General features: G+C 37.3%; 1 protein-coding gene and 1 pseudogene across 3 annotated transcripts in view; both read left to right on the plus strand.

Annotated features, from left to right (window-relative positions):
- The window catches only part of LOC126944990 (26S proteasome regulatory subunit 4-like), a 1186326-nt pseudogene that overhangs the window by 976942 nt on the left and 194988 nt on the right, over positions 1-14396 (plus strand). The gene's annotated exons all lie outside the window — the stretch shown is intronic.
- Positions 1-14396, plus strand: part of TOX3 (TOX high mobility group box family member 3) — a 107892-nt gene that overhangs the window by 83820 nt on the left and 9676 nt on the right. For both annotated transcript variants that reach the window (XM_050774892.1, XM_050774893.1), the window contains exon 4: positions 11502-11771. In XM_050774892.1, coding sequence (XP_050630849.1) covers positions 11502-11771 — 270 coding nt within the window. The remainder of the gene's footprint in view (positions 1-11501; positions 11772-14396) is intronic.

Consider the following 14396-nt stretch of genomic DNA (forward strand, 5'->3'; position numbering starts at 1 on the left):
AACTGTTATTGCTGCCATAAAAAAGTGTAAAGGAGGCATTTTGACTATGAAATTTCATTTCATGGTCAATTGAATTTACTATATTGGAAAGAACTAAAGATGGAATCATAAAATAATTATGATGTTCACATACACTTAAAGAACAATGCTTTCACGGACTGGTGTTGGGAAAGAGGACTCAATGTTTAATGCTTCTTTTGTAATGTATGGCTAATCACTAAAGCAGTTGAATTATTTCATTGATTTTTAAAAGTATAGGTACTTTAGCTAAGTGCAGGCTATTGTCATGGTATTTACATGGACCTCATCACATTTATTGGTGCCTTTTTGAAGTTTTGCTGAACCTGAGTGATATTTATTTTGGCTTGAAACAAACTAATCTTGTTGAAAATTCTAGTAGAATTTCACCTTGAAGAAATGTCATGGGGTTTTAAATCACAAATGTTGGAAAAAATAAAAGTACTGGGACAGAATTATGATGAATACAATGTGTCGTTGGTTTTGTTCTATGTACTACCTGACATGTTCACCTATAAACTTGAATTCAGAATCGCCAGAGGCATGGTTAAAAATTGGTTATGTCAAGGTTCTTCTATATCTCCCTCCCGGTACTGAGTTGGCTGGCTACATCATAACACTCCACAAAAGCGTCCTCAGAGATTTCCCTTAGGAAGGTCACCAGAAAAATAATAAATAATACTTTATACATCACGCATTCAGCTTCTGAGTGTGTGTTGGATATTTCATACCTTATGCAAGTAAGAAGTTTTATTATCCAAATGAATATGGCTGTCTGTTAAGTATTGCCATGGTGAATTAAGACTATCATATAAGAAGAAAAGCCAGCTTGTTGATGTTGTATTGAACCAGCTTTTCTTCAGAGCTTCATCGGTTTTCCTTTAGAAAGAGTGACAGTTTGTCACATTACTGATTAGCTGCATTATTGTTGGCAACAAGCACAACATGTTTATCTTCCTTAAATTTATGCCATTATATTTAAAAACAGAAGGCAGGAACAAAAAAGGGGGATTAAAAAGAGTCCAGTGATTAGCATTCACATTTCAAAATATGCAAATAATGCCCCAGTATTCAAAAGCGAATTGCTGAAAAATTGAATGTCGATGCATTTGTGACTTCAAAGAACAACCTCGATTTGCTTGTCGTGAATACGTGTATCTTAAAACAGGATGCGGTTGGCAAGTCAAAATCAACAGTATATTTTGGTTAAAAATTTGTCACCTCTAAGCGTTATTGTCAGTTCAGATGATCATCTGGAAATTGTTTTAATCCACAAAAGATTGCAATTCTAAAAATCTACAATGTGCGTTCCAAAGGGTTGTGTGTGTGTGTGTTTTTTAACACCTCTCTATAATCTGCCCGGCCTGCTGAGTAGCATTGACATCAGTAGTACATCAATTTCAGAAAGTGGATTATTTTTACTAGACAGCTATTGTGACATATTGGGTCAGTCATAAATGAAAGATATTCATGCAAGCATGCAATACTTGTAATGAAGTCTCACTCTGACCTTCTGTATGATTGATTCTGTAATTTAGTTTTCTCAGGCAGTGCCTGAAATGAAATGAAATCATGTTGAACAAGTTTTGAATACCCACAGTGCACCAGGAGAAGAAAAATCTGCAGCCCTAGAGGCTTGAGAGAGAGCAGATGAACGATTTATCTCTATGCTATTATAGCCTTTGCCAGCATTCAACATTTCTTTTTTTTTTTCTTATTTGGCTTAAGTACTTAATTCTGCAGGTAGCTGTAAATGGGAAAATAAAATGCTGTTCAGATTTAAAATGACAGGACAGGAGTATGTGCAGGGGACTGATAAAATATCTTGAATAGAACTGACCTTTCATGTAGCTGAAAGTTACTGGGGGATTCATCCTCATAATTACCATATAGATTATTTTTATTTCTTTCCCGCAATGAAACATTTCAGAGAGCAGTAGTGCTGATTGAATGAAAATTGAACTTGTTAACATTCTTTTCAGCTTAGCCTGTTGTACATAACAGAAGGTTAGCTTTGATGAATTTCAAAATTCTCTTTGATATCTAAGAAACAGACAGTAAAATAATTGTCTCTGGTCTGATATTTTGTATGCCCCCCAAAAGAGAATTTATAAAACACACTGATAATTCACATACTTTTCTTCATATATTATATTTCCATATTTAGAGGACTGACATTTTCTGTTTGATACTACCTTGGATTTAATTGTGATCACACATATTTACAGAAAATGCTATAGTGGTGCTCTAGCAATATCAAATGGAGTATTAGAAAATTGAAAAAGATGGAAGTAAGGAAAGTGTTTGAGTATGGTAGTATTCCTACCTGTTAAAGGGGAGAGAAAAAGAGAGGAAAAGGTCCTATAGGAGACACTTATGCAGAGAAGAAAATTATGAGCTTTTAAAATATTCATAAGACTCTTAAGTCATAATCCAGACAGATATCATTTCTGATAGAAAAATGGCAATTTATCAGAATATTACATCTAAAATTACCAAGCTTATTTTAGAAGTTTTTATACCATCATTTGGCATGGCTCTAATTTTGAAGCTGAATTATTATATTTGTTTTTAAGAAAATGACTTTCATGCCATTTTTATACTTCAAAAAATCTTACGTTAAGAGAAATAGTAGACTTTCAATTAATGCATTGTTTTTAGCAATGTTGCTTTAATGTGTTACAGATAAAGCAGTTATTTCATGGGTCATTAATGTGTTTAATGCATGGAACGTTCTATTAAAACAAGCCCTTATTATTGTTATGAACGCATTCATTGCCATTGTCAATAGAGGCTGCGGAGCTAAAGTCCACAGGATGATGACTATTTAGCCATGGGGGGACAAGCAATTTCTCATACAAATTGAATGCTTACGAATTTATCTTACAGATTGAATAACTGGTCAAGTTATGATCAAAAGCTATTTTTCTATAAATTAACGATATAAAAGTCACAACTTATATAGGCAAAAATACACATTGAATGGAATAAGACCTATCTGCGTGAAGTCTAAATTAAAAACTGAAACCATATATTAACCTTCAGCGAATATTTACTGAGCACCTACTAAGTGCTGTATATCTTTTTCTTTTTTTAATTTTACATATTTTTTAGAGAGAGGGTCTCACTCTGTCACTCAGGCTGAGGTACAGTGGTGTGATCATAGCTCATTGCAGTCTTGATCTCCTGTGTTCAAGTGATCCTCAGTTTCCTGAGTAGCTGGGACTACAGTGTGTGCCACCATGTCCAGCTAGTTTTTAAAATTTTTTCTAGAGACAGGGCCTTGCTGTCAGTTGGCCAAACTGGTCTTGAACTCCTGGCTTCCAGCTGTTTTCCTGTCTTGGCCTCCCAAAGTGCTGTGATTAGAGGCATGAGCCACTGTACCTGGCCTGTTTTTAATCATTAGAGCTTGATTATACTGTTTGTGAAATTGTTTTGTGTTTCTTTTTTCTTTTTTTGACTACCAGTGTCCCCTCAACGAATTACAGAGATTCAGTCTGACTGCTGCCTGAAAGAAGCTTATTGTCAAAAGCCAACTTTAATTTAGCTATTACTATACCTTGACAATTGTCTGCCAAAAATACCCAGGCCACAGACACTTTTACAAGCTGCCTTTTTTGTAGAGCCTTGTACCATACTGGGCTTAAAATAAATATTCTTTATTCTTGTCCTGTGCATACTACTGACTCTAAACAGATAGGAATTGTCTTTAGGGCTGAGTTAACCTGAGGATCATCTGTCAAAGTAGGACTGTGTTCCAAACTTACACTAAACCTAATTAACCCTTGTGCAGTGTGATACATGATTACTTGTTTGGTTTATAACATTTAAAGGAAAGTGGTATGAGAAAGCTGGTCGTGGTTTACTTCCCTGTATCTTCTTTTTAACATAGATCATCTATAGTTAAGTACTGTAGTACTTAGTGATGGTTCAGAGACAGCAAAGACACCCTTTTACAGCACTCAGATTCCCACGTAAAACTGACATGATGGCTCAAATATTTTCTGGAGAAGTGAGAATTACTCTGTATACCATTACCCCTGTTCCTTTTATTCACAGCCCTTGTCGTCCTTTGCAATGGTTTCCTTTGCTTGCTTCCCACTTGTCTCCTCCTTACCAGAATAGAAGCTCTAGGAAGGCAAATGCTCCTTGGGTCTGTTTGGTGTCATCCCTGGGCCTGGAATATACTTGGCTCTCAATAAATACTTCATTTGTTTAATATATAAATGAATAAAAGGAGAATGAAAGGATATTTACTTGTTATTAAGAGCATACTTACACTGCTAAGTTAAAATGGAGGGGAGGAGGCTTAAAGTATCAACAGCTATGAAAGTGGAATTGCTCTTTAACATGTCAATTTAGAACTGAATAAAATAAGCGTGGAGCTGTCCCTTTGGTAAAACAAAAGCAGTTACAGGTACATGAGTAAATTACCATTAAGTGTTCATAATAAACTCTTGAAAATTTTATTTTGTCAATAAACTATTAATTAACTTTAGGGAACACTGTTTTTTACAAAACTTTCATGGGTAGGTATGTCTGATTACAACCCTGAGAGTAGTTGTTAAGTAAAAATGATCTATTTCAGTGCAGATATTTTGATGAATATAAAGGTTGTGGCACGCAGGTCTGTAATTATCATTGGTATGCATTTGGCATGACTGTGTCAGGGTTCATTGGAGTTACAAACGTAGTAGTTATGCGTAACTATTTGATCGTTGTTAATTTGGAAATAAAATTTTAACATTGCTATAGGACATAACTAAATAATTGAACATAAAATTACTGGCCTGCATTTCCTATTTGCAGTTAACTCTGATATTTATGAATACAAAGTAATTTTTATTGCTGATAATTATTTAATTACTTCATTTCTCCAGACATATTGATTAAAAAACTGGCACAGTGAAAATATATTTAGTCACACTCTAATATATTTGGGTTAGTTGCTTCTTAATTGGATGTTATGCTCTATTTTGAAAACCTAATATTGGATCGTTATGGAGAATATTTATGTGCAAGTATAGATAGAAGATGCATTGAACATATTTGCATATTAGAATTTAAAAAATTTTTAATGATGAAATCAACCCAAGTGGAAGTAAGTACCATTGTAATAAGTATAAACAGGTAATATAGAATAATAATGTATAATGTTTAAAATAAAATGTCAATGTGAAAGCTTGTATCTTAGATTTGCAAAAAGAAACAAAACAAAGCAAGACCATAGTATGTTAACTATGTACTACTAAGTGTGCAGCACAAAGATAAATGTGGCACTGCTCCCGGCCTGAAAAAATGAGTGAAAAAGATTTAAATATATAGAGTTTTCTCTTTTAAGGAAATTAGAGCAAGTTTTATCCATTCTCTTCTCATATCCTCCTACCCTAAGACATACCTTCATATGAAGTACAAACACGATATTATAACATAGTGATTTACACAGTAAGGAAGTTTTTCACCTTTCAATTCTCTTTTAATCTTGATTAAGTCCAGGAGAAAGACTCCGTTTGGGGCTAATTAAGTCTTTCACACCTTTCTTTTAGCCTTCTTAAGTTAAAGAAAGCAGAGCTCAGGCCCAGAGCCTTAGGCAGGCCCTAGTATCCACACTGACTATAACAGTATTATTTTCTTTTCCTGGTGTTTATTTGACATTCCACTGGCCACGAGTGATTTTAATTTTTCATTTATGTTAGTGATCTAAAGTTTCCTTATTAATATAACATTATTCAAATTTTAACCGTTCACTCAAATGATTAATGTTCAATAATAGACTGGGTTTCAGGCAATTTAAGAAAATGAGGGATTGCTACCCAAAATATCCATTCATTGGATTTTTCCTGTTTAAAAAAGACAAAGAGCCTCTTTCATCAGGTGGAGAGAGAGGCAAGCCTCAGCCAAGCACTCCCCTACCCACACCAAGACATACAGAAACCAGAAGGCTTTGTTGAACACCACAGGCATGAATCATACAGGCCAATAGATAGAAGGCAGTGCCCCTCCTATTAGTGAGAGCATTTTATGAGATCCATGGCCCACCCATTCTGAGTGAACTTCTGTGACTGCAAAAATTAGTCTTTGGGTATTCTTCGAGACACAGATTGAGGTGATAGGCTGTACATTTATATTTAAACTAAATAGAAATGTCCGCAATTGATTTAGGTGGGTTGGTTGCCTATGAGGTATGGTCAGTTAATATTTATTGCAATGAATAGTCCCACTAGGTATATACTATGCTTTAAACTTCCAATGGCAGCCTTCTACACTGTGAATAATAATCTAGACTTCCTAACCCAGACAATAAACCTTGTCGCTTTATAGCCATGATTTGCCGTTCCAACCTCATAGCCGGCCATGCTCTTCCTGGCCCAGTCACACTGGACTGTCATTTCCTTATTGGTGGTATGTTTGCCCTTGCCCCAGGTTTGGGTACATGTTCATCTCTGTCTGGGATGCCTTGGCTTGGTTAGCTTCTACTTCCCTTTATAACTCAGCATAGTAGGTCATCTCCTTGGGGAAGCATCCCATGATTTCCCCACCTTACACAATTAGGCCAATCTCTCCAAGCCTATTGTGTTTCACCCTTTACCTTGCCTACCCTGCACCCAGGTTTCCTGTCCACCTTTTCATTTCTCAAGGATGTCAAGTTCTCTCCCACTTCAGACCTTGCACATGCTGTTCCCTCTGCATGGAACATACTTTTTCCTTCACTTCACAGTTGGCTTCTCCTCATCCTTCAGCATCAGCTCAAATGCCATCTTTTTTGAGAGGCCTTTCCTATTGACCCAATTAAATGTAGCCATCCTTCCCCAATAACTCTTTTTTGTATAACCTATTTATTTTCTTCCCAATATTTATCAAAATTGGAATCTTGTTTATGTGGATGATTTCTATTTTTAGGAACAGAACATAAGCTTTGAACATTCACTACCTGCCTCCCCTAAGAAGATGATTTTTATGATATTTTAGGTCTCATACAGTAGTTTGCAAATGAAGGGGATTTTGACATTTGCCAATGTTTGGATACATTTTGGTTGTCACAACCTGGTAGGGCAGGGGTGGCTGCTGGTATCTAGTGGGTAGAGGCCAGAGATGCTGCTAAATATTCTATGATGTACAGAATATCCCTCCCCCAACAAAGGATCATCCAGACCAAAATGTCAGTACCACTCAGGTTGAGAAACTCTTATCTAATATCGCCAATTAGAAGACAAAACAAGACAAGGAAGAGAGAATGAGTTTTTCCCAAATACTGAGAAATTTAGGAAATGATATAAAGGAAGATTACATATAAAATGTAATTGTGAAAGGAGTTGAAAAAGCTACCAGCATTCAACTCTTACTGTTGGTTATGATAGTGGGCAATCTCTTATAACCCAGTAGCTGCTTTGCCTTTAAATGATCACTGGTAAATCTTTCAGGACTTAGTTTTTCTAAGTGAGAAGTAATATTAACAAAAGCACATTAAATTTTTCTGGGCTATATTCATGGTTATACATTTCCTTATTGTGTCACTACTACTGGGAAAAATTGTGAGCAATTTTGGTGGGAGTATATAAAAATTATTCTGGCCTACACTTTGTTGTAGTTAATTTGTTCATCCATTCAGGATTTTGTTTAATGTGTAAAATAATCACATGGTAATTTCCTAGTTCTTGAAGATATAAGGTTTGATATATTGCCTTCTCTGGCCTGATACATAGTAGGTGCTCAATACTTTTATACTGAGCTGACATCTTTCTCTTCTTATGTGGTAGTCCTAAGATCAAGGGTAACATCTTTTAAAGGTTACTTTTATGGAAAGTGATTGGAGCTGTTGAGGATCCTCAAGTTCCCCAAGGCAGTTGTTAATAATTGGTGGCCCTAAAGGAGCTTGAATTTCCAAAGAGACACTTTAGCCATTGATCTTCTTATACTATAATCTTCACTCATAGGAAGTTATTATCGACTAACTGTGAACCATGGTGAGTGGTAGCACATTTTGATGCATCAATTATGTCGGTCAGAGGTTACTTTAAAAATAGTCTAGAGGTCCTTGGTATCTTGTCCAGTGGGAGATGGCATCTTTTTGGATCTGAAGACTATGTGACGATTCTAAGTTTTGGCAAAACCTTGGCCCCACCACCAGTACTCTTCAGGAATGGTTTCCATACTGTCACCCTGCAAAAGAACCTTGGTTTTGTTTTGTTTTTGTAATGAAATATTATGAGGAACCTCAATTTATAAAACAAATGGAAATGGAGTTGATTTTGTTAAAAGAGGATGATGGCAGTGGAGATCCCAGAGTCTCATTCATCTCTCTCTGCCAGGACACACCTCTACCATGAAGATACCATGGCTCTCTAGGGCCCAGGTTTTCTGTCAAGCATTCACTAGCTAGCCTGGGGGCCTGGGGAATCATTCTTATGTGTCTAAGAATGAGTATAGTACTAGTATCTAATGCAGAAAGCAATCTAGGGGATTAAATTAGAAAGTGCATATTAGGCTTAGCACAAATGCTGGCACATAGTAATAAACGCGCAGTAAAACTTCCTTTTTAGTACAGTGAACCTGGGCTGTCCATCAGCAGGAGCTCCCCAGCAACAAGATCCATAATAAAGGCGTAAATTGCAGATGGAATTCAGGAAGGGCTGCTGAAGCCGAGGAGACACGCTTCTTGGCCTTGTGTTTGGCCGTGAGAGCCATCTAAAAAATGCTCTGGGTGTGGGGTGAGTCAGTCGAGCACCTATATGTGCAGATTTTCACAGGCATTGGAGCAAAGAGAGCAAAGTAATTCTCTGCTGGTGAGAACACTGCAGAAATCAGATGATTACATTCCATGGCCATACCAGTTAACTAATTTAGTATTATACAGTCAGAATTAAAATACTTCATTAAATGTGCCCTGGAATTTGCCTATGGATACTTTAAAACATCTAGATTTAAATAAGATGGAAAGATTTTTAAAAAGCATTCTGGGTCAGGTGCAGTGCCTCATGCCTGTAATCCCAGCACTTTGGGAGGCCGAGGTGGGCAGATCACTTGAGGTCAGGAGTTCGAGACAAGCCTGACCAACATGGTGAAACCCCATCTCTACTAAAAATACAAAAATTAGGCAGGCGTGGTGGTGCACGCCTGTAGTTTCAGCTACTCAGGAGGCTGAGGCAGGAGAATCACTTGAACCTGGGAGGCAGAGGTTGCAGTGAGCCGAGATTGTGCCATTGCACTCCAGCCTGGACAACAGAGTGAGACTGCATCTAAAAACAGACAAACAAAAAATAAAAGCATTCTGAAAGACATATAGGAAGAAGAAAATTTAGAATAAGCTAGATGGCATAATTACCAGTAGTTTGGGGGTGGAAGTTATGTCAGGGAGCAGTGGTTAAACTTTAAGAGAACATGGAAGACTGAACAGATAGCTCAGATTTTCTAGGAGAAATGAGTAAATGTGGTAGAATTCCAATCAAAAAAAATAATTAGGATAAACGGATAACATAAAATCCACACAATCTGCAGAAAGACACCTGCAAGTAGAACGTAATATTGTAGGAATAATGAAGGAGAACATTGCCAGTGATACAAGGGAGTGTGGTGTTCTGATACTCGTGACACTTTCCTCCAGGATTTCACAGTAATTATTCAGAAATTATTAAGAAATGGAAAATGTATGTATTTAATATTCTAACACTTGTTGACGGACTCTTTTAACCACTTGCATTATCTTCTTTTTTTTTCTGATTAAAGTGTTTTAGTTTTTGTTTACTTTTGTATTGTGGTCACAGCTTATCAAAATGGCATACACATGTACATAGAAAAAGTTGCAACTCTCCCCCGCTTGCCCCTCCCATTCTACCCCTTATAATGTAACCATTGTTAATGTTAGGATACACATTTTTTTTTTTCCTCAAAGGAAATGAGGCTGTCGTATAGTAATTTTTTAACTTGCCTTTTATGTACTGTATCTTGGGTAGACTAGTGGTTCTCTACTGGGAGTGGTTTTGCCCTGCCAGGGGCAAAGTCTGGAGACATTTTTCGTTGTCATGACTGGTACGGGGAGGGACATCGTTAGCATCTAGTGGGTAGAGGCTGGGGATGCATCTGAGTACCTACAATACGCAGGACAAGCCCCCTCAATATGCAGGACAAGCCCCTACAATAAAAATTATCTGGTCCAAAATGTCAAGAGAGCTGAAATTGAGAAACTCTGCCCTAGGTCAATGCACATAAATCTAATTCATTATTTTTAAAAGCTTCATAACACTTTGACGTATGGGTAGACCATGATTTATTTAACTAGTTTTCTTTGATAGATCTTCTTACTGAGTGGCATTTATATATTTAATACGAAGAAACCAAATGCTCCAATTTAGTTATTTACAATTCATTCTGCTTCTTTAAAGAGCAAAAATAAGCCTTATCAGAAGGACTCAAAAAAGGAACAGTTAAGAATTCATAGGCTTGTGTATAAAATTAGATTCTGGGTCACTGTGAGTCAAGAGAATTTGGTTTCAACAAAATCACAGACTCACTCCAAATGACATGTCTTAAAGTAAGTCATTTGAAAAGCGTGTCTTCATTTTTTGATTCTTTGGAATTAAAAAAAAAAATAGAGAACAAGCAGCAACAACTCTAAGGCCTTTCTGTATGACTACCAAGAACAGAGAAAGTTTCATGTAAAGTAACTGCAATAAGTTTCAGAAAAAGCTATTTCTGATGATCTCTACCATCTTTTTTTAATGATTTTTTTCTTATGCGTATTTACGAAAAAACTCATTCGTACATTAAATCTTGGTGGATTGAACAAAAGAAAACAAAGTAGGTTTAAATGAAAAAAGTGATATCCAAACCAAAAGACATTGAATGACTTCCAGATGCCGCTGACAATGTAATTCAGAATCGGAATGACCGTCTGGTTAACCACAGAGGATTTCACAGAAAGGGTGCCCTAAAGCAAACAGATGTTTGCTCTGTGAAACTAAAGCTCTGTGCTTTGCTGGCCCATCCTCTGCATGTCTTGTGCATTTCTGGGAGAATAAAATAAAGAATGGCTTTGCCTTCTCTCATAACAGCTATGTGTGTGGGAAGGATGGTAAACTAATGGATGAGCCTGAATGGGTGGAGTCTCTGCTTCATTCCTGTCTCTGCCACCAGTTTCCTCAATCAGAAACAAGAGCTAAAGATTATATTTAGTTTTGCTAATTTCCTTTCTTCCTTCTTTTTTCCCTCCCTCCCTCCCTCCTTCCTTCCTTCCTGCCTTCCTTATCCACTGACAGTTCTATAATGAAATATTCTGGACTAGATACTTGGATTTTCTGCTTCTCACCTTTCAACTTCTTGGCATGGGTCCTTACATTTAATAAATGAACGGAGACCATCATCCTGCAATAGGTCAGACCTATCAACATTGCAATAGTTCAAACCTATCTAAGGAGATGCTAATCTAATCAGTTCCCTGATATCTGGAAAAGCTGATATCTTTTCCCCCTTTGCTGCTGCCTTTCTAGGATCAGAGCCACACACAAGTGTCCCAGTACCGGCAGGATCCCTCCCTGATCATGCGGTCCATCGTCCACATGACCGATGCTGTGCGTTCTGGGGTCATGCCTCCTGCCCAGCTCACCACCATCAACCAGTCTCAGCTCAGCGCCCAGTTGGGGTTGAATTTGGGAGGTGCCAGTATGCCTCACACATCTCCTTCACCTCCAGCAAGCAAATCGGCCACTCCCTCCCCTTCCAGCTCCATCAATGAAGAGGATGCTGATGAAGCCAACAGAGTAAGTTAGAACTGCCTTAGTGTATAACCTGCCAGAGAATATGGGATCACCCCATGCTGTTTGAATTTCATTCATGGTGTTACCTTGTTTTTCTTCATAGATTTGGAGTAGCATTTAAATGTATGATGGCTTGTTGTTTTTCTTCACTGTTTCATTTATTTTCTGTAGAAAGTATATTGGACTGGAAATTGAGAGATCTAGCTTCTCCTAGTATAGCTGTAAGGCACTGGACATGTTATTTAACTCTTGTAGGCCCAATTTTTCTAATCTGCAAAAGGAGGGCTTGGACTCCCTGCTACAAATTTCTAGAAATTCTAGACATTCCAGAAATTCTAAACTGCTCTGGTTCTAAATTAATGTCCATGTGAGCAAGTTTCATCCAGTGTGTCAGTCAAGCTGCTGCCACATTTGACAGCCTTGAACCTTCAGTGATGTTTATCTCTGAGTTCATTCTCATCGTCTTACATTTTTACCTTCGTCATGGGAAATGTATAATTTTAAATGATACATAGTTTGAAATAAAAGCTGCGTTCCAGGTATGACTTTTCCAAATGCTTAGAATAATGAAAAAGAGTACTGTAATAGTACAAAATTACTCATTAGTCACTCATTAATTACGTGCTGTATACCTACTCTGTGCTTGGCATTTTGTTTGGTTCTTGTGATATAGAGATGTATAAGAGAACTACTGCTCATGAGACTCCCCACTGGAGATGAATAGCAATGTTTAAAACTAGCTCCAGATGTGATTAGTGATATAATTGATGTATCTGGTGTGCTGAGATTCTAATCGATTCTGCTTGGGAGAGTGATTTGAGGAAGACTTTACTGAGAAAGTGATATTTGAATTAGGTCTAAGAGGATGAATAAAAGTTTGTGAGGCAGAAGACAGAGGCCAGCATTTTGGTGGGGGCTCGTGAGGAACAGTGGAAGTACATGCTATTTATAGGTATAATGAAGTTTGATATGGGGGAAGAGAGAAATAGAAGTTGAAGAATAAAATGGCTTAAATGTGGTGGTCTTTCTTCTGTTGGTAGCTGAGAGACAATTTATTATTTGCATCAAGGAATGGCATAAGTAATTTATGCTTTAAAGAGATAACTTTGGCTATATATGTAGAATGCCTTATAAAGGACCGAAGAAAAGGCAATGAATTAGAAGACTCTTTTGTTATGTTTCGTTTCATCAAGGGAGGGAATGGACAGGAGGTACCAGGTTAACAGGCATTTTAGGAGTGAGAATCATAAACATTTTAAGGATTTGGTGATCCACTGGAATTTGGGGAAGAGACAAATTGGATTTTAGTTTGAGAGCCAGAATGGCTATCAGCAAATGAGAGGAGCAACCCACAAAGAGAGGAGTGTTCTCCCCCATGGGGAACATGAGAGTTTGGGATGTTAGAGTTGAATTTGAGGTGCTTACACTGGAGTCTAGAACTCAGTTCATGGGAACTGGAATTATAGATTTTGGGACCATCAGCACATGGATGAGAAGATGTGAAAGTAATCAATCAGGACTTCTGTCAAGGACAGAACCCTGAGCATCATTTATTTCTAAGTAGCAAAAGGAAGAAGAGGAGCTAGAGAAGATTAAGAGTGATGAGGAACAGGGAGGGAGTTTCGAGTGACGCTGCGGAAATCGAAGGGGTTTCGAGATGAACGGTTTAGTCTATAATGTTAGCACCCCCATTGGGCCCAGGAATGGTAAATGCACTGACAGTCTTCTCACATTCACAGAACTTCAGTCTAGAGGATTGAGAAGTAATGGTTAAAGACTCTTGAGGGATATGAACAGATGGGGTTAGGTAACCGCTTAGCCATTACAATTCGAAGGGATTCCTTTCCCTCCACTCACACGTCCGTGGATCTTCATACTTGCCGCTGTACCAAACAGAAATTGTCATCTTAAAGAGGACCTCCTATGGGACTCCTAGCTTGCTCCATTTTAAGCAAGGGTCTAGGTTTTGTGTAACGACAATAAAGCCAATTTATCTTCATTGAACCTTAGCTGAGAAAGGAAGATTAAAACTATCATTGATTATGTCTCTTTGGGGTAAATCTTTTTCTCCAGCGTTCTGTCCGAACCCTTTTAAGTCAATGACACAAAAATTTCCTTAGGAGAATTAATTCTGAATTTTTATTTAAATTGTGAGACTCCACGTTTCTGGTTTATTCTTAAAAAGTAATAATGATTAGAGCACATCATGGTTATCCAAGAAAGGCATCAAAGGTGTTTGACGTTTGAATATTGTGTTACAGAGAATGAAATTGAACTCCTCTCACTTGGGAAAAAAGCTCCTCTGGAAAGTAATAGCATCTTGCCATTGGTCAGGGTATTGTGGCACTAACAGTGCCGGATTTTCTTCCAGGAGAAGAATATAGTTGTTGGACTCAACTAGAAAAATGTGTGTGTCTGTATATAGTTTTTCTTGTTTAAATAATGTTTTTCATTGAAGTTAAACTTGGCTCCAAGTGAAGCTCTAACTGAAAGGTATCTGACTGTCTTGGAAATCCACGTTCATTAAGTAGAATTAAACAAGTCTCACTTATTTTGAAAACTTAGAAAAAAGACTATGGGCTCTAGAGAATTATTGAATTAATTGTGAGAGTTATGAAAGATGACATT

The sequence above is a fragment of the Macaca thibetana genome, chromosome 20 (genome assembly GCF_024542745.1).
Source record: "Macaca thibetana thibetana isolate TM-01 chromosome 20, ASM2454274v1, whole genome shotgun sequence".
Lineage (NCBI taxonomy): Eukaryota > Metazoa > Chordata > Mammalia > Primates > Cercopithecidae > Macaca > Macaca thibetana.